Below are 18,263 nucleotides of genomic sequence, written 5' to 3'. Positions count from 1 at the left end.
AACAAAGAATATATGTATGTTATCCTAATAGACCCTAATAGACCCACAGATAATCATGGTGGCCACTGAGATCACGACTTAGCACTGTCCTAAGTAGTCCCATACAAACTACAGGGTGGAAGGGCCAATACATGCTGTAACCTACTTTAAAAAAAAAAAAAAAAAAAAAAAAAAAAGGAAACAGCAAAAGGCTGCAATTCAGGCAAAGTTGTTCACTGCAACAAGTCACTTTCTTACATGAACAGCTAACAAACCAAAAGCTTTAGTCACACTTCTGTTACAAAGTCTTATAGTTCTCCACAAAATATTCCCCAGCTATCCCATCCTCTTGCTCAATGACAATTTCAAAGGCAACATTTAATTGAAAAGAAGTCATCTAATGATGCAGTAACAAAGAGTGTCACCTTTCATCCTAGTAATTTATGCAACACTGAGAAGGATAAATATTCTATTTGTATTCTCTGGCTATGGTGTTCCCAAACAATCCCTTGAGGTGTTAATTTATTCCTGTCTCTCTCTGTGTGAGTGAGAGAGACACAGAGACATAAGAAGGGTCATACTGGGTTGTTCTATCTATAACCCAAGATCCACAAACCTGGAAATCCCGGACGTCCCTTCATCTCGGGCATTGGCACTCTCACTGAAGGACTGTCTGGCTATGTGGACTCTCTGCTCAGACCCTACGCCACCAGCACTCCCAGTTACCTCCGTGACACTACGGATTTCCTGAGAAAACTACAATGCATAGGTGATCTTCCAGAAAACACCATCCTAGCCACCATGGATGTAGAGGCTCTCTACACAAACATCCCACATGCAGATGGAGTACAAGCTGTCAAGAACAGTATCCCTGATGATGCCACAGCACAACTGGTGGCTGAACTCTGTGAATTTATCCTCACACACAACTATTTCAGATTTGGTGACAACATATACCTCCAGACCAGTGGCACTGCTATGGGCACTCGCATGGCCCCACAATATGCCAACATTTTTATGGCTGACCTGGAAAAACACTTCCTCAGCTCTCGTCCACTTACACCCCTTCTCTACCTACGCTACATCGATGACATCTTCATCCTCTGGACCCATGGGAAGGAGACTCAGGAAGAATTTCACCATGATTTCAACAGCTTCCACCTCACCATCAACCTCAGCATGGACCTATCTACACGGGAGGTCCATTTCCTGGACACCACGGTACAAATAAGTGACGGTCACATCAATACCACCCTATACCGAAAACCTACCGACCGCTATACTTACCTGCATGCCTCCAGCTTCTATCCCGGACATACCACACGATCCACTGTTTACAGCCAAGCACTGAAGTACAACCGCATATGCTCCAAACCCTCAGACAAAGACCTACACCTACAAGTTCTTCAACAAGCATTCTGTAAACTGCGATACCCACACGAGGAAGTGAGGAGACAGATTGACAGAGCCAGACGTGTACCCAGAAGCCTCCTGCTACGGGACAAGCCCAAGAAAGAAACCAACAGAACACCACTGGCCATCACCTACAGTCCCCAGCTAAAACTTCTCCAACGCATCATTAGTGATCTACAACCCATCCTGGACAATGATCCCTCGCTTTCACAGGCCTTGGGAGGTAGGCCAGTCCTTGCCCACAGATAACCTGCCAACCTGAAGCATATTCTCACCAGCAACTACACACCGCACCATAATAACTCGAACTCAGGAACCAATCCATACAACAAACCTCGGTGCCAACTCTGCCCACATATATACACCAGCAACACCATCACAGGACCTAACCAGATCAGCCATACTGTCACTGGTACATTCTCCTGCACATCCACCAACGTTATATATGCCATCATGTGCCAACAATGCCCCACTGCTATATACATTGGCCAAACTGGACGGTCCCTACGTAAAAGAATCAATGGACACAAATCTGATATTAGGAATGTCAACATACAAAAACCTGTAGGGGAACACTTCAATCTTCCTGGACACACAATTGCAGATCTAAAGGTAGCCATCCTGCAGCAAAAAAACTTCAGGACCAGACTTCAAAGAGAAACTGCTGAGCTACAGTTCATCTTCAAGTTTGACACAAACAACTCTGGATTAAACAAACTGTGAATGTCTAGCTAACTACAAAAGCAGCTTCTACTCTCTTGGAATTCACTCCTCCAGATCAGCTACTAGAAGTGGGCCTCATCCTCCTTGATTGGATCCACCTCGTCATCTCCAGCCTGATTCTGGCCTGCATATTTATACCTGCCTCTGGAAATTTCCACTACATGCATCTGACGAAGTGGGTCTTTGCCCACGAAAGCTTATGCTCCTTCACTTCAGTTAGTCTATAAGGTGCCACAGGATTCCTCGCCGCCCTTCTACAGAGGCAACCATCAGACCCTAAGTATATAATTCAAGCTATATCATTATATTTGTAACTTGTACATAGGCCTTTATAGGATTTCTATTTGCTTGAGTAATTGTAACTTTAATTGTTACTTTAGTAAAACAGACTAGACCTTGCTCTTGTGAACGTATGAATGGTCACTATCCTTGGTCTTCATGTCTTCCTAGAGACTCAAAATCAGAAGCAAGTATCAAAAGTGAATTTCATTCTGTTGAGCTTGGAACTGTCGACAACAAAGCCAAACATACAATAGTAGTCAAAAAGAACATTACTAAATTCACTTTAAATAAAATATAAAAGCCTACATTTTCACAAACCTGATCATGGTCCACAGCAGAGGGGCAAAGGGTATGCAGTGGAATACAGACAAGGATCACACATCTCAAGAACGGTATTTCTGTCTCTACACTTCTATCTGAAGTCAGGACCTATAAATAATATCTTGCAAACGTGTACGGAGCTCCAGATCTCAGCCCTACATACATCAAGTAAAGGTACATCTCACACAGATGACACAGAAGTTGCTTAAACCTGGTAGAATGGGATCACTCCCTGACATTCCATTCCATATTCTTTAAGAAAATATAGTTATGATATGAATAGGATATGACAGATGTACTTTATGCCGGCTAACTCATGTAAGGTATCATTGGAAAGGTTATGATTTACTGAATAGGACTGTCCTGCTCATATGCATGTATCATTTTTGTATCTGAAGTTAGGAATAATGACTAATGTATGTGTATTTCAACTATGCTGCTTTGGATGATGCCCCTTGCTAACACTTCAGGTACAACAATGAAAAAGCCAGACAGGGCTGATGGAGGATCAGCAAGGACAATGACCTGTGAAAAGGCTTGGCCTTCTTGGGACGTGCCATATTGCTACTGACTACATGGATACTGAGATGCTACAGAGTCAGGTGACCTGATCTCCTGATACCTTGCATCTTGGAGTGCTGAACGTTTGCACTCTGAGGTGGGGGGGGGAAATCAAAAAAGGATACCCATCTTACAGAAAATCTGTATAAGGCACAGGAAGAAAACAACCAAGGCCTTTTAGTTTGCTTCACCTCTGCCTCTCCAAGAGACACCTGAAAAAACCTTTTCGTCCCCTTGAGTTATAGAAGTGCTGGACCCAGGCTGAAAGATACTTAGCAAGTGAAAGACTCTACCTCAGACAACATCTAGGGTGAGCAATTGTTATTTTTAACTTCTCTTTAGTGAAACAACCTTAGTTTACTAAAAAGATAGAACAAAGCAGATTGTGTGATTTGCATTGTTTGTTACATCTTTAACTACTTAAAATACACATTTTGTAGTTAAGTTATTTCTGGTTGATAATATAACCCAGTTTATGTAATTCCTATCATGGTAATCACTGGATCCAACAGTAATAAGAATAGAGGAACTGGTTGTTAGTGTCATCTTTTTTTAAGGCCTGAATACATAAATGTTTGCTTAGAGAATTTGTTCTTTTTTTGGTACCATTCAGCTGGATACTCTTACACTTATGACTCAGCCAGCTCTCCATTCATCCTCCATCTTCCCCACCTACAAGTTCAGGAACCATATATTTTGAGAAATACAGATGTCTTCTAAACGAACCCATCTCTGCCAAAGGCTGCTGCCCATGACAATATACAAGGTTAACCTCTCATGATTAACTCAAGACAAAGAGGTTTGAGCCATTTGCATGATATTAATTCACTACCTTTGCAGATGAAGCATTTGATGTGAAAATGCCTGGACTGGACACGGAGCACTTCCCCCTTACACGGCTCCCCGCATTTATGGCAGTGGATGACAGGCTTCTCAGTGGAGTGAGGAGGCTCTTGGGAGTGGGCCACTGTAAAAAACAAAAGAGACCATTATAAGAAAAGGAATACTGGGTTTTCTACCCTGCAAAGATCTGTGCTCTCTGCCTCCGGTGAGTGGTACGTAATCTCTCCATAGATTACACAGTACCCCCATCCCAGATATTAACAGAGATTCTGTGCACCTGTACCCTTTTCAGAATATGGTGCTTTAACTCATGCTCCATTTGTGCCATATCACGCTGAGACAGGCAGGGCAACAGAGAACAAATCTCTGTGATCTCAGTCACTCGCCCTGTCCCTGATTCCACACGTACTGCCTACAGTTCCAGGACACATTCCAAGTACGCACGAAGGCGTATAACAAACTAGGCTGGCAGGAAAGCAGGAAGCCCAACCCAAGCATAATGAACAGAAGTAGTTTTCCTCCCAATGTAAATTTGGGGAGGCAAATCAACATCGCAGCTTGGGTTTGTGCGCTACCTACTGCATTAGAATTCCATCTGATATCTTAAGGAGGGATGCGAGGCACAGAAAAATTGGAGTCTGCCTGCTACTGTATACAAGAGTGCAAGTACGCAAACTGTGTGTTGAAGGTTAGACAAACAAAAGGAAGTCATCTGGCTTGTTCTTACTCCTGCTGACTTCAATGAAATGTGACTCTTACATGTAGAGGAACAAGCCAGATACAGGAAAAGCTACAGAGGCCAGAAGTAGCGATGTTCAATACCATGTATTTGAATAATCGTGAAACAGCATCAAATGTTAGTGGTTACACAACTCTTCAATAGTCCATGGTGGTGGGGGCCAGCAGCCAGTGCTCTCCCGGACCCACCTCTGGGAACCCCCCCGCCATCCCATTCTGCTGCCTCGGTATCAGAGGCAGTAGCACGGGGCGGCAGCAGCCCCTATCTGCAGAGGGCCTGAGAACCCCATGGACAGAGGCTGCGCTGGCATCCTACAAAGCAGACTCTGTCCATAGCGATCTTGGGACCGCCATGTACTGAGGCTGTTCTGCAGCAGCCTCCCCTGCTTCCCACCCCACGTTGCTACCTCCTGCCTGTCCCACACCTCTTTGGGAGGCAGCAATGTGGGGGGCCGCAGCTCTGCAGAGCCGGCACGCCAGAGAGCTGGCTTTAAAGCTGGTTTCCCATGTGTACCGACTCCCGCCTGTCCCCCTCCCTATGCTGATAAAGAGGCAGCAACATGGGGGGGGGGGAGGAAGGCAGCTGCAAAGGAGCCAATACACATGGGGAGCTGGCTTGAAAGCTGGCTCCCCATATGTACCGGTTCCTGTTCTCCGCACTCAACACCCTTACTTCTGCCTCGCTATCAGTTTAAATACTGGCTCTTCACAGCCTCCGGCTCCCACCTCTCCCACTCTGCCTCCGAGCAGGGGAGGGGGGGGGGGAAATGCCTGTAGTCAACAGGATTAATTGATAAGCCTGGGCTTATCAGTTAATCATGCAGTCAACCACATGACGACGTCCCTAGATAGAAGTGGGCAAAGCCATCTTCAATTTAAGCTTGCCAAGTAGCCAGATGAGAACTTGGAGCACCAAGAAATAAATAAGTACTCACCCCTTCCAGCTCAGTTCCCAAGCACAAACTCACAGCATGACTACGACAGAACAGTGACAAGGGAAAGCGCATTCTGCATATTGATCACACGGACATTCCTCTTTGTCCTAAATCAGGGGTGAGGAACCTTTTTTGGGCCAGGGGCTGCTGACCCACAGACAAATCAGTCAGGGGGCCTCACACAAATGAGAAGCACAAAACCCCCAAACCCTCACTGATGTGGCCCCCGACTGGGAAGGAGAAAGACACTCCCCACATTCCCCTTGGACATCAGAGCCTAGGGGGGTCCAGAGAAGTAGATTATTTAGCCTTAGGGGCTGGATCCAGGCAAACCAAGGGCCTTAGATTCCCCACCCCTGCCCTAAATTCTTAACCCGACTAACTAGCACCACGAGTGGCTTCTAAACAGGAAGAGAAGGAAAGCTCTCTTCAGTATTACATCCACACTTTACCATACTAAGAAGACTGCGATTGCTCCATGTTTTACTTCTGACCAGCAGTGTTTAATTTTCACTTCAGCTGTCTGGAATCAGGCTAGAGGACTCAAACTCCTCAGGGACTCCAATGTAAAAGTACAGGGTAAATCAATACGGAATTTGGCCCAGTTTGAGGTACTTAGTGGTGCCCAAAAGAATCCCTTTTATTACAAAAAGTTTTACTCATTATATTATTTTCAAAATAGTGACATTGCTCACCAATGTATTTTTAGGACAACACATACACACTCTGCTGTTCTATCTTGCTTGAACAACTCTGTTGTTCTGCTGGCATTTGTATAAAGTTCTATCTGGGTATGTATTCATGACACATACAGCACCATGCACCCAACTACTCCCTTGTTCTGGGAGCCTTTCCCACTGCTCTGTGCTAAACTCCTACTTCCTTGACCTACATCTTGCCAAACATCCTTCCTGGTCACCCTCTCTCACTTTCAACTTTGCACCTTCCTTCACACGGCTGTTTAAATTCACTCCAGCCTCTCATCCAGTATCTGCATGTGAGTTCCCCCTCCTCCTCCAATAAACTTCTGGAAATTGACCTACTACTTCTTCAGATACTTTTGCCATAAAGCCCCTCTGTTTTACTCTTCTTTATGCATGCTCATATCGTTCTAACGTAAATTTGTTGGGGAAGAAACTGGCTATTTCGTACAGATTCTCTCTTACACTGTGCTCGCAATAGAATGGAACGGTGTGGTGTTGACTTGCATTCATGAAGGGACAACAAGAACAACCAGACAGAGGTGATCTGTTATACACATTAGCTGGGCAATAGGTAGTAAACAGAACGAACAACAGTACCAATCCTAACGGAAATGAAATAGTTCAGGCAACAATTGATAGCTTCAAATTCAGCCAAACTTTTAACTCAGCAGCTATCATCTGGTTAGAACAGTTTTTCTATTTAAAAATTGTTTAGAGACAGCTTAGCTGCCTGGATTCCTTGATTGGAATATGAAGCTGTACCTCTTCCTCTGTGGTACATATTATCTCATCTATATCCCTAGAACTGTGATTCAATTCACATGAGTAAGCAGAACGCGGAGAGGAATGCCAACTTATACTTTAATTAGCAGTTACTTCTAAATAAGAACCCATAAGTCCATTGCCTTGAGTGAACCTCTCCTAATCTGCAATGCAATGCCATTTTGGGGATAGAAGAGCAAAGGTTATTAGTCTTCCAAGTAAAATTATTCAATACTGTATTAACTTAGTAACAAGTTAAGTAGTAGAAAAGAGGAAGAAAAAGTGGAAACCTATAAAAACAGCATGAGCAAAACTTGCCTCTGATCTGCATGGTGGGGAATGGGTCAGAGCCTATGCCCACAGAAGGTAATAGTAAAGCTCCCATTAATTGTAATCGTGCAAGGTAACCACCTTTCCCATAACGTTCTGCTCTATTTTCCTTGCATACCTGGTACTCCTTAATAACTTCTATGCATATCAGAGGCCTGATTTTTTTTTTGCACCTGAGAAAGAGTTTCCCCCCAATATTTGGAATGAAATAAATAGGATCAAAGCGGGGAATCAGTACTGTACTGCCGGTTAGGAGTTAACTCTCTTGCCTTTCAGGCCCACCTAAGTGAACACAATGCTCTCAGCTACTATGTCCAATCTGAGCTCTTTGATGGCACTACGCTGCCCTGCCTACTGGCTCAGAGGGGTAGCCCTGTTAGTCTGTATCTGCAAAAGCAGCAAGGAATCCTGTGGCTCCTTCGAGACCAACAGATTTATTAAGGTACATGCAGTCCCTGGGTTACGTACAAGATAGGGACTGTAGGTTTGTTCTTAAGTTGAATCTGTATGTAAGTCGGAACTGGTGTCCAGATTCAGCCGCTGCTGAAACTGACCGCCAGTTCTGACTTACATACAGATTCAACTTAAGAACCTCAAGCGTCCCCAAGTCAGCTGCTGCTGAAACTGATCATCAGCTGATTCCAGGAAGCCCGGGGCAGAGCAACTCTGCCTCGGGCTTCCTGTAGTCAGCGCTGGTCAGTTTCAGCAGCGGCTGACTTGGGGACGCCTGGGGCAGAGCAGCTGGGGTGCTCCAGTAGCACCACTCCTCGGCGCTACTGGACCAACCCAGCAGCACCCCAGCTGCTCTGCCCCAGGCATCCTGATTCAGCCACTGCTGAAACTGACCAGCAGCGGCTGAATCAGGACACCTGGGGCAGAGCAGCTGGGGTGCTGCCGGGTTGGTCCAGTAGTGCCCAGAGCAGCGCTGCGGGACCAACCGGCAGCACCCCAGCTGCTCTGCCCCAGGGTCCACAACAAAATCCTGGTCTGCTGGGGGGGGGGAAGAGGGTCACACTAGATGCGCCCCCCCCCCAGCAAGCCAGGGACATGGGGAGCAAAGCCGCAGCGGCAGCAGGGTGCCGCGCTTCTGAGGCTTTGCTCTGGCAGACCAGAGGCACCGGGAGCAGCTTTTCTCGCCCCGGAGGTCGAGGTGGCGGGACCGCTGCGCTCTGGGCGGTCCCACTGCCTGCGAGTTCCGGGGCAAGAAAGCCCCGTTCATAAGTGCGGATCTGACATAAGTCGGATCCGCGTAACTCGGGGACTGCCTGTATAAGCTTTCATGGGTAAAACCCAACTCATCAGATCATACTGGCAGCAGCTCTGGCTTTGGTATCAAGGTTCAGCAACCAACTGCCACTCCTTTCCAAAGAGTCACTCGCAAGCTTTTCCTTTTGAAATGTACATTACACAGAAAAGGTTTCAGTGCCAGAGATGACCTTTTCACATTCACCAGTGTGCATGCAACAGGGAATAGGCAATGTGTATGGGGGGGGGGGGGGGGAAGGAGGTTCATGAAGTTCATAGTCATTTTTCTGACTGTACCTGTACAAGTTTATTGGAGACTTGTAAGCTGGAGGCTGATTTGAAGGTGGGGCCCTTGAGCTGGGTCTAGAGATAGCCCTTTCTAAGGCAGTGGTTATCAGGATCTACTGGTAGATCCTGGACCATCTGACAGATGACCTAAAGTAAGTCCCCTGTTTAGAAGGCCTTTGCAAACTTCTGGACAGGTAAAAGAAAGCCATACTACCATCAAGGCAATTACAAGTTTCTAGCCATTTCCCAGTAACTAGAAGCAAATTTGCATCACCCTGCTTTAGAATAATATAAAAAGTCTTATAATAAAAATATCTATAAAACATCTCAAACAACATTTCTCTAAAACATTTTTATGAAATTTAAAAAAAAAGATATAAATCATATATAAACAGGATTTCATGAGATGAAAGAGCCATATCCCAAAGCTTCCCACATGTATATTACTTAGGTTACACACTTCTTGGGGCAGCAACCATTTTCTGTTCTGTTTGTACAGCCCCTAGCACAATGGGATTCTGGTTCAGGACTCGGGGTCCTATATGCTGCTATTATACAAATAAAATAATAAAAATAAAACTATAACAATACATCATGATAACATGCTGTAACTTGCTGCACTCAGGGAGGGGTGTTTTTCACACCCCTGAGTGAGAAAGTTAGAGCACAGTAAGAGTATGCCTACACTGCAGAGGAAGATGGAAGCTGCCTCTGTTGATATTAAGGGTTCAAATTAGTGGTCTAGTTAAGACAGCTAATTCAAAGTGAGAGGGGCACTCTGGTCAATGCTGGTAACCATGCTTTTACAAGGAGCAGGGGAAGTCAAAGGAAGACTGTTCTTTGACTTCTTGCAACGTGGACAGCGCCAAAAGCCGCGTTAAGCTACTTCGACTTCAGCTATGCAATTAACATAGCTGAAGTTGCATATCTTAATTTGACTCTGTCCTGTGTTGTAGATATACCCTAAAGTGGCAGAGTACACAAGCCCTCAGACCTGGTCTACACACAAAGCTGCACCAATGTAATCAAAATTGTAATTTCATATTGGATGTCTCTCAGCGATGTTTGTGTGCTGACACATATATATAGTCGAAACTAGATATGCCTATTTAGCTTAGGTCAGTACATTTACAAGAGCAGGCAAAATGGATACATCCAGTTTTAAATCAATGTAAAAAAGTCCACACAGAGGTTTACATTAGTTTAACTAACCTGATTTTTAAAACCAGATTTAGTGGAACAAGTGCAACTTCTGTGTATAGAAGAGAGATGCTAGTAATACAGTGACATACAGTAATCACAAATGCATGAGTATTTCTTTGAATATTTATCTAAATTTGTCTTTTTCATGCTTAACTGTTAATCCCACTGTAAATATTGAAGCTTTAGCTGTTACAGTGCTTCCAGCTTTGCATGGATTAATTTGAAAGCAAACAATAAGAGACCAAAGCAAAATTTCAGTGATTTTTCTTGTTATTCTGTAGGCTAGTTCCAATTTTAGAAGTTAAATTGTGTGCTGGAAACAGCACCAGGGCCATTTGCTTTATACAGAACTAAATTTGCAGCCAAAATTATGGACAAAAGAACTGTCCAACAGAAGAGAAATTAAAGTCCCTGGGCTTAACAACATACAAGTGTAACTACGTCAGCAAGTGAGGTTCATTGGCTGTGAAATAGCATAGACACTCAAAGGGCTAAGTGAGCTATGAACAGGGCACACAAGAATCCTCCTGCCCCCATACCTGGACAATTTTTTCCTACTCAGAAAATCAGTTACACCGTTTTTAAGGGGAAAACACATCAAGTCCCAAGAATCCACCAGTGCTGCAACCACTTGGTTTTTGGAGTCTTGCTTTACTGGCTGGGTGCATTTCTCTGCCACCTGCTATTCTTTAAGAAAACCTCATCTAAATCATGATCTGACAATATAGATTTTTTACTGCATTTTGTATCTGTGCCACACTGGTGCACAGCTGGAATAATTCCACTAGTCTAGATATGCAGAATAACTCAGTTGTCCTTGTTAGCAATATTAAAGTCTGCTCTATGAGTGAGACCTAATTGAAAAGAAAAGGCAGTGCTCATCTCCCAACTCACTTTTTCAAAAAGTGACCGATAACACAAACTTCCATTTGACAGACTAAGCATGTTCCTGAGGGTGACTATACATCCTCTTTTGACTGGGCCAGTCCCTTTCTTAAGTCCTGTCACAGCCATCTCATCTTTTTTTGGCAAAAGCGGGAATATATTTGTTCCATTTGCTCTTGCCAGGTGATTATCAGAGAGGGGACTAGGAGGGCCGTTTGGGCTGAGCCTCAAGATTAAAGGGAGTCTCAAATTTAGACACTTGTTAATTTTTTTTGGCACGTGGCAACTCATTTTATGTGCAAACCCCTTGGACCAAAATGTGATGCACACTCTCAGCTTAGAACTTCGAATTTAAGCAAATAAGAGATGTGATTTGGTAAATGACTTTTTTTTTGTTAACTGATATAGTGTGTATCATATTAAAGAGCTTAAAAAGTTCTTAATATTAATATAATATATTGGTTCTGATGGCACAAGATTAGACTGTGATCCATGTTTCCTCTTGGATCAGCTGATTATATAAACAAACTACTCCTGGAGGCTGGTGCTGGATCAATGTTGTTATTTTTTTATCATCATTATGGAGAGGGGCCTCAAAAGCTGCACATGGCCAGGACCACCCTGGACCTCTTAAGAGGCCTGCCTGCAGTGGGAGGAAGAAGGGACGGCAGGCTCATGCAAGCAGCTCAGCCTATAATGGTGAGTAGCACAGGCTAGCCCCACACAGATGAGTGGAGCCGGCCTGATCCACGCAGGCTTGGGGGAGGGGTGCAGTTTGGGGTGGGAGGGGTAGAGAATGAGTGGTGTGGGCCAGCTCCACATGAGGGTTCCCCCGCAGCAGCTGATGTCAGCCCCTGACTGGAGTAGGAGGGGGGCAGTTCTAGCAGGTAGTGTTCTGTTTACCCTTTTAGGAAATATGGTCAGCCTAGGAGTACAGTGAGGAGGAATGTGCAAGAGATGAGCAGAGTGTCCAGTCTTGTCCTCGGAGACGGCAGGGCTCCAGCAATGGCCTTGAGGGAGAGGGGGCATAGAAGAGATTCAGGCAAGTGGCTGAAGCCAGCCCTGCTGCCAGGTACCCCTTTGGGATATGTGCTCACCTTAACATTCTTACACACACAGGGACACACTGGCTGTGGGAATTTTAAGTCTGTAAAATCACTGCTGCCTTCTGAAAAGCAGCCCCGGGGACAGCGCCACTGCTTAGCCCACTCTTGCCCCTCCTTAGAAAAGGAAAGAAAACCTGCAGCCACTCCCGCTGATATTTCTGTGCCTGAAACTTATGCACGACTGTTCTGTGGACTGAAGAACCACGCTGATGAATGCTGACTCAACTGCAGGTTCTGCTGGCAGGACTCCATCCCTCTGCTGCAAACCACAGAAGAGCTTGGCTCTTTACCACAAATCAGAGAGAAGATTCTGGGAAATGTCGCACTAGGAGGAGGCTATAAAGGGAGGTCACAGCAAACATACTGGGCCTAATCCTGCTCCCCACAGAAGTCAATGGGAAGAGGATCTGGACCACTGAGCTTTCGAAAGTACTGACTTTTGTCTGAGCCTGATTTGCACTTGGTCATTTTCCAGATTCAGAAATATTTGCCCCTGGGCGGATTTAACCAGTTTGCAAGGCAGGGTGGATTGATTTAAATAATGGATTTAAGTCACCTAAAGGAAAGCCCTGAGTTAATCAACTTCTGTATTTATGGCACCTTAAAGACTAACACATTTATGAGGGTGTTAGACCATAAGCTTCCGTGCGCAACAACTCACTTTCTCAGATGCTAAAGAGGAAAAGAAAGACGGGAGGGGTGGGGGAAGGGGGAGGCGAAGGCTAGAGAGATGAAAGTATAACAACAGTGCTAAATACATTCTCATTCACGGGTAAAACCACTAAAACATGTTGATTAAAAACTAAACAGAACCTTCACACTAGATCCAGAAGGTTTGCTACATAAGAGGTATAAAACTCAGCGATGGGCAACCTAAGCTAGTGAGTGGGCCACAAGAGTGGCCCTCCATCTCAGTGGGCCACAAGATTGTCATATCCAAGGTGGTCTCCTGGGATAGTTTTGTTAACTGCACTGGCATGTCTAGAATTTGTGGGGTGTGCTGACTGAACAGTTGCAGGGCTTTGATTGGACGCAAAGGGAGCACATGACTCTCAGTCAATGATGTATGCAATCAGCACGCACCTCTTTTCACGTTCCTTTATTTTACGTGCAGGTCACTTTAGAAATACTGGTAGAAATAAACCCTGATATGGACAGAAACCAACTTTGCGCACGGGCAGTGATAAGCAACATGTCTCTTGCGACACACATAGAACCCTAATGGGATGCATGTGGTCCTCAGGTTGCCCACCACTGCTATAACTAGGTATATTTATTTAAGCAATTATATGCTTAATATATAATTTTATTAACTATACATTTTAGGAGGTTAGAAAAAGGTGATATGGATTATTTACTAGATAATTAACTTTTTGCTCATCATTTCCATCAAACTACATTAGGATGGAATTTAAACAAACACAAAATACATAAAAATCTATATGCTAACACCACAAACCCTTAATAGTACAGAGTCTACTGTGCCACATTTATAAATCTTGACTTCAAAAATTAGAATCAGAAGGAAAAAAAACCCTCTATACAGAAAAGAAACCCTTAATTCAAAAGTTTTGAAGCTCATGGATTGTGCATTTTTTTTATTTAAATGTTTTAACATTTTAAATTTACGCCTTTATCTATTTTGTATTGAAATTCAGATTTCATTTGAAACTAGTTTATTTTCAAAAGAAAAATCGTATAAACTATAAAAATACAATTTCAAAATTGTTTAATCCATCCTGCTGCAAAGACATTCCCTTGCTCAACCTGTCATTTGGGGAAAGAATAGGAAAGTGGGAGAGTCTCTGTGACGGGCCAGCGAAGGGCCGCACTGAAACCAACCAGGCGCCAATTCTGGCGCCAGCGGAAGGTCGGGGAGGCGTGGCCAAACAGGCACATGGCCGTGAAGCCGCCCACGCCGAACCCCGTGCAGGGCAGGACTCCCCCACCTCGGGAGACACTGCCGACCGGCGGTCGGGGCAGTCCGTCATGCCCCGGACCAGGAACGTCAGGACGTAACCCCGCCCCCTTCGGCCCGACACTCCACACAGAGTGATGTCGTGGGTGGGGAAAGGAAGGGCAGCGTGACCTCTGGTGGGAGGTTCAAAAGCCACCCAGGAGGCAGAACCGGGGGAAGGACCGCAGGGAAGCGATTCCTTCCCTTCCGTTAGAGACAGGAGGCCGGGACCCCGGAGAAGCAGGAAGGGGCATCCAGGACTCATGTTGGAATGGTAAGACCAGGCATGCTAGGGGCAGGGCCCCTGGGGTCGGGGGAGGCTAGGAAGCAGCCCAGGGCAGGTCACTTTTGGCGCCTGTGGGCTGACGCGTTACAGGGTAGGACCCTGTCAGCTGGGTAAGGGTAGTACCCGAACCTCTTAGTGCCCCGGGCTGGGACCTGGTGGAGAGGGTGGGCCTGGGTCCCACTAGTCCTACCCCATTACCGCACAATCAAATTCGGGAAAATCATGAGGGGCAGCCCCCCCCCAGTGAGAGGTAATTATAGACAGCTGGCCCCGTGAGCGGGCCGAAGGACTACGCGATTCCTTGAGTGGGGCCCAGTGAGCCCTGCGATCAACCCAAAAGGGGGTGAGTTGGGGAGCTTGCGCCTGTCTAACCGCCAGACCCCAGGTCTTCAAGACGGTGGGCTCACTGGGCCCCACACCTAAGGCAGGGGTGGGAGCTCACGCCCGGACATAATCCGTCACAGTCTCCATCAACAATATCGGAGCATCAGCTCCATGGACTTCTAAGAGCCAAAAGGCAATTTATGCTCTTTCCTGCAATGGGACCTTAAACCAGATATCTTACCTGTTCCACGTGAAGGTTAACCTTCCACAGCACAGTGCAGGGGAACGCTTTTGCCCTGGTGGCCTTGGTCATAATATATCCTCTTCTCCTTCTCACTTTGCAAGCCACCTTTAAGCTTGCACTTGGACAACCTGAACTGCGTAGGAATCCAATCCAAGTTTGGTAAGAGAAAACTCCAGTGACATCTTAAGGCTTGACCCTATGAGGTCCTGAGCACTCTAGGGTGCATCTCGTTGAAAATTCTCAGAGCCTCAGAGGATCTGAAGAGTTGAATCCAGTCAGTGCTCTCAAACACACTTCCTGGAACACCTGCTCTGTAAACAATCATCTTCAGCTCAATGCTGGATTAACACAGGAAAAATAATGCAGAGAATTGGTAATATGAAACCACAACTGACCTTTCTCCTAGCAGAGAGCTGCTTTCAAGTTTCCTGAGAGGCCACTGCCCTCCACCCAGCCTGGATGCTCCTAGGAGTCAAAGTAAGAGGCTACCACCACATCTTTTCCAAGTGTGACTGATTTTTTCCTATTCCTGCCTATAGTTTCTGCCCTCACCCTAAATGAAATGGTCTCTCAACCTATCTTCCCTCAGGTTTTTCAATCAGCTCTTCTTTGGATTTGGAAATAGTGAAGGGGTACAGGGCACCAGAGCTGGGAAGGTATGGCGACGAAAGTGCTGTTGACATGCAGGAGTCGCCAAAAGTGAAAAACGGTCAAACCGGTTTTTCTGCCTTCTATTGTTGACATTTCATGGCCACATTGCTAACTCCCCTGTCAACAGACAGGGCACAGCAATGCAGGTAAGCATCCCACAGTGAAGTGTTGTGGGAAGGCAGAGCCGATCCCTACACTTTTCGGGATTCCATCATAGCTGATGTCAAAACAGTATAGCAGTCTGTTCACTGTTGCGTGCCTTGTTCAGGGCAGAACAGGAGCATTGCAATGATTTGTTCTTTGTTTCCCAAACAGTACAGCTCACTCAGCTGTCACATATTTCTCATCACTTAGAAAGGGGAGGGATGGATGCCAATAGGGCAGCAGAGATCACAAAACAGAGCACAGCCATCAGGGCGGGCATTGTGGAATACCAGTGGAAGCCAGTTCTCTTGACAAAACAAAAAGCAGAGTCCACATGGGTTTCTTGTTGAAAATAAAAAGAGGAAAAGAAAAAAAAAGTCTAACAGGGCTAGAAGTTGTGTTACCAAAACTGGGTGTTTTTCCCAAAAATGTCACATTGCAGTGTAAACGTTCTCACTGTTGTCACCAAAAGGCAGTTTTTGGTGACAAAACATGCCAGTATAGACAAGGGCTTAAGCACAAACAAGGCAACATCTATATGCTATAGTGAGATGTACTTTAAGTGACCTGAATACATGTGTGCAAACAGCATACTGCCCAATCAATGTACTCATTCTGACAAGCAAAGAGGCTCATGTACAGCTCCCATTCTGCTCTCCTCTTCTAGTGTTCATCTACTGTTTGGACAACGGAGCCTCACAAATATAAGAATGGCCACGCTGGGTCAGACCAATTGTTCATTTAGCCCAGTAGCTCATCTAACTGCCAGGTGATTACCAGGTTCTGTTCACTCCTGCTTAATCATTAAGGGTGCATATACACCCTACGCAAATTGCATCTTATTTCAATGCTATTTAGATATAGTTTATTTCATCATTTGGTGCTGTCTACACAGCGCCAAATTTCAAAATAAATCGCTATTGCAAAACATCCCTTCCTCCTCATAGAATGAGGTTTACAGGGATGGCGGAATAGCGAACCTGAAATAACGGGCTTGCTGTGAAGACACAGGATAGCTATTTTGGGACACTCCAATATTCTGAAATAGCGTTGCAGTGCAGATGTACCCTAAGTGATCCACCCCTTGTGTCTACTCCCAGTTCCAGGCAATATGCATATGTCGAGCTAGACAACGAGGAGTCATTTGAGCTACCTGTCTAGATAGGGAAGACGCAAGTTGTGTCAATTCCATCCTAGTCATGTAAAAGGAAAGGCCAATTATTCCCAATTTTTTTGCTAATTGTTCAGCAAGAGGGGACTTGAGAACACATCATAAGAATTTTCTCATTAATGCCAAAATACATGCTCTATCAGTTTTGTCTTTCCTGGCAGAACTAATGGTGTGCATCTAAGTTATCTATTCTCAAGCCTTCGGTCGATAGCCAGAGAAGCGAATCATGGACACGATCACAGCACAGACACTGATTGATTGGTTTTGACTCCACTCATTGCAGAGACCATAGCAACCAAGGTACTTCTGTCCATTACCTAAAGAGGAGACAGTACAGTACATTGCATGTCTGCACCAACCCAGCGATGGGGATGTTCTCAATTATCTTATTTATACAGTACTCCCAAGAGAGACTCTTTTGAAAGGAAAAACAAGGCCTTGAAGATAATAATGAGGAGGAGGCATAGCTAACTACTCTAGTTGGCTGGGATAGATAAGAAAAGAAGAAAAAGGAACACGGATAAAAATGTAACTTTCACAACTATCTATCTGATTGTTAATTTATGTGATACGGTTGGATGAAATGACTTCAAAATTATGTAGAAAAATCTAGGGGTAAATACATGAAATAAAATGAATGTCAGTAGTATATATGCTTCAGAGGGGTAGCCAAGTTAGTCTGTAACAGGAAAAACTTAAACAAAAACAAATAGTCTGGTAGAACTTTATAGACTAACAAAACATGTAAATGGTATCATGAGCTTTTGTGGGCATAGCCCACTTCTTCAGATGACTGAAGTGTTGGATGTCCAGAACCAAAATAAATGAGGGAAAGGGGAGGGGGTGGGGAAAACAGAAAGACAGAGTAGATAAGTATCAGAGAACGCCAAGAATATATGCAACAGGAAAAGCTGGAAAACAGAGAGTCTATTAGCACCTAAAAACTAAATAGTTAAATGAGGCAGATAAGAACCATTAGTGAGCAAGAGAACTAAAACCAGATTCTCAGACACAAAGAACCATTGACACCTTCATTGGTTGGTTGGTTGGTGTCCCAGCCATCCAGTATCTCTAGGTATAGTATAGGCAAGCGTGTACACATCACAAGGATAAACCTGGGGTTAGCTGTCATTTTACATAAGGGCTACGTCTACACTGGCCCCTAATC

At 44.9% G+C, this 18,263-nt stretch overlaps 1 protein-coding gene across 15 annotated transcripts in view; it reads right to left on the bottom strand.

Moving 5' to 3' along the window:
- ABLIM1 (actin binding LIM protein 1) overlaps positions 1 to 18,263 on the bottom strand; it is a 322,972-nt gene that overhangs the window by 166,840 nt on the left and 137,869 nt on the right. For all 15 annotated transcript variants that reach the window (XR_012905702.1, XR_012905695.1, XR_012905697.1 and 12 more), the window contains exon 2: positions 4,112 to 4,246. Coding sequence is in view for 2 of the 15 variants with exons in the window: in XM_075935416.1 (XP_075791531.1) it covers positions 4,112 to 4,246 (135 nt within the window). In the remaining 13 variants the exon portion in view is untranslated. The remainder of the gene's footprint in view (positions 1 to 4,111; positions 4,247 to 18,263) is intronic.

This window comes from Pelodiscus sinensis, chromosome 8 (assembly GCF_049634645.1).
Source record: "Pelodiscus sinensis isolate JC-2024 chromosome 8, ASM4963464v1, whole genome shotgun sequence".
NCBI classification, from domain to species: Eukaryota; Metazoa; Chordata; order Testudines; family Trionychidae; genus Pelodiscus; species Pelodiscus sinensis.
Note: the sequence above shows the minus strand (reverse complement) of the source record. Positions and strands in the feature narration are given on the sequence as shown.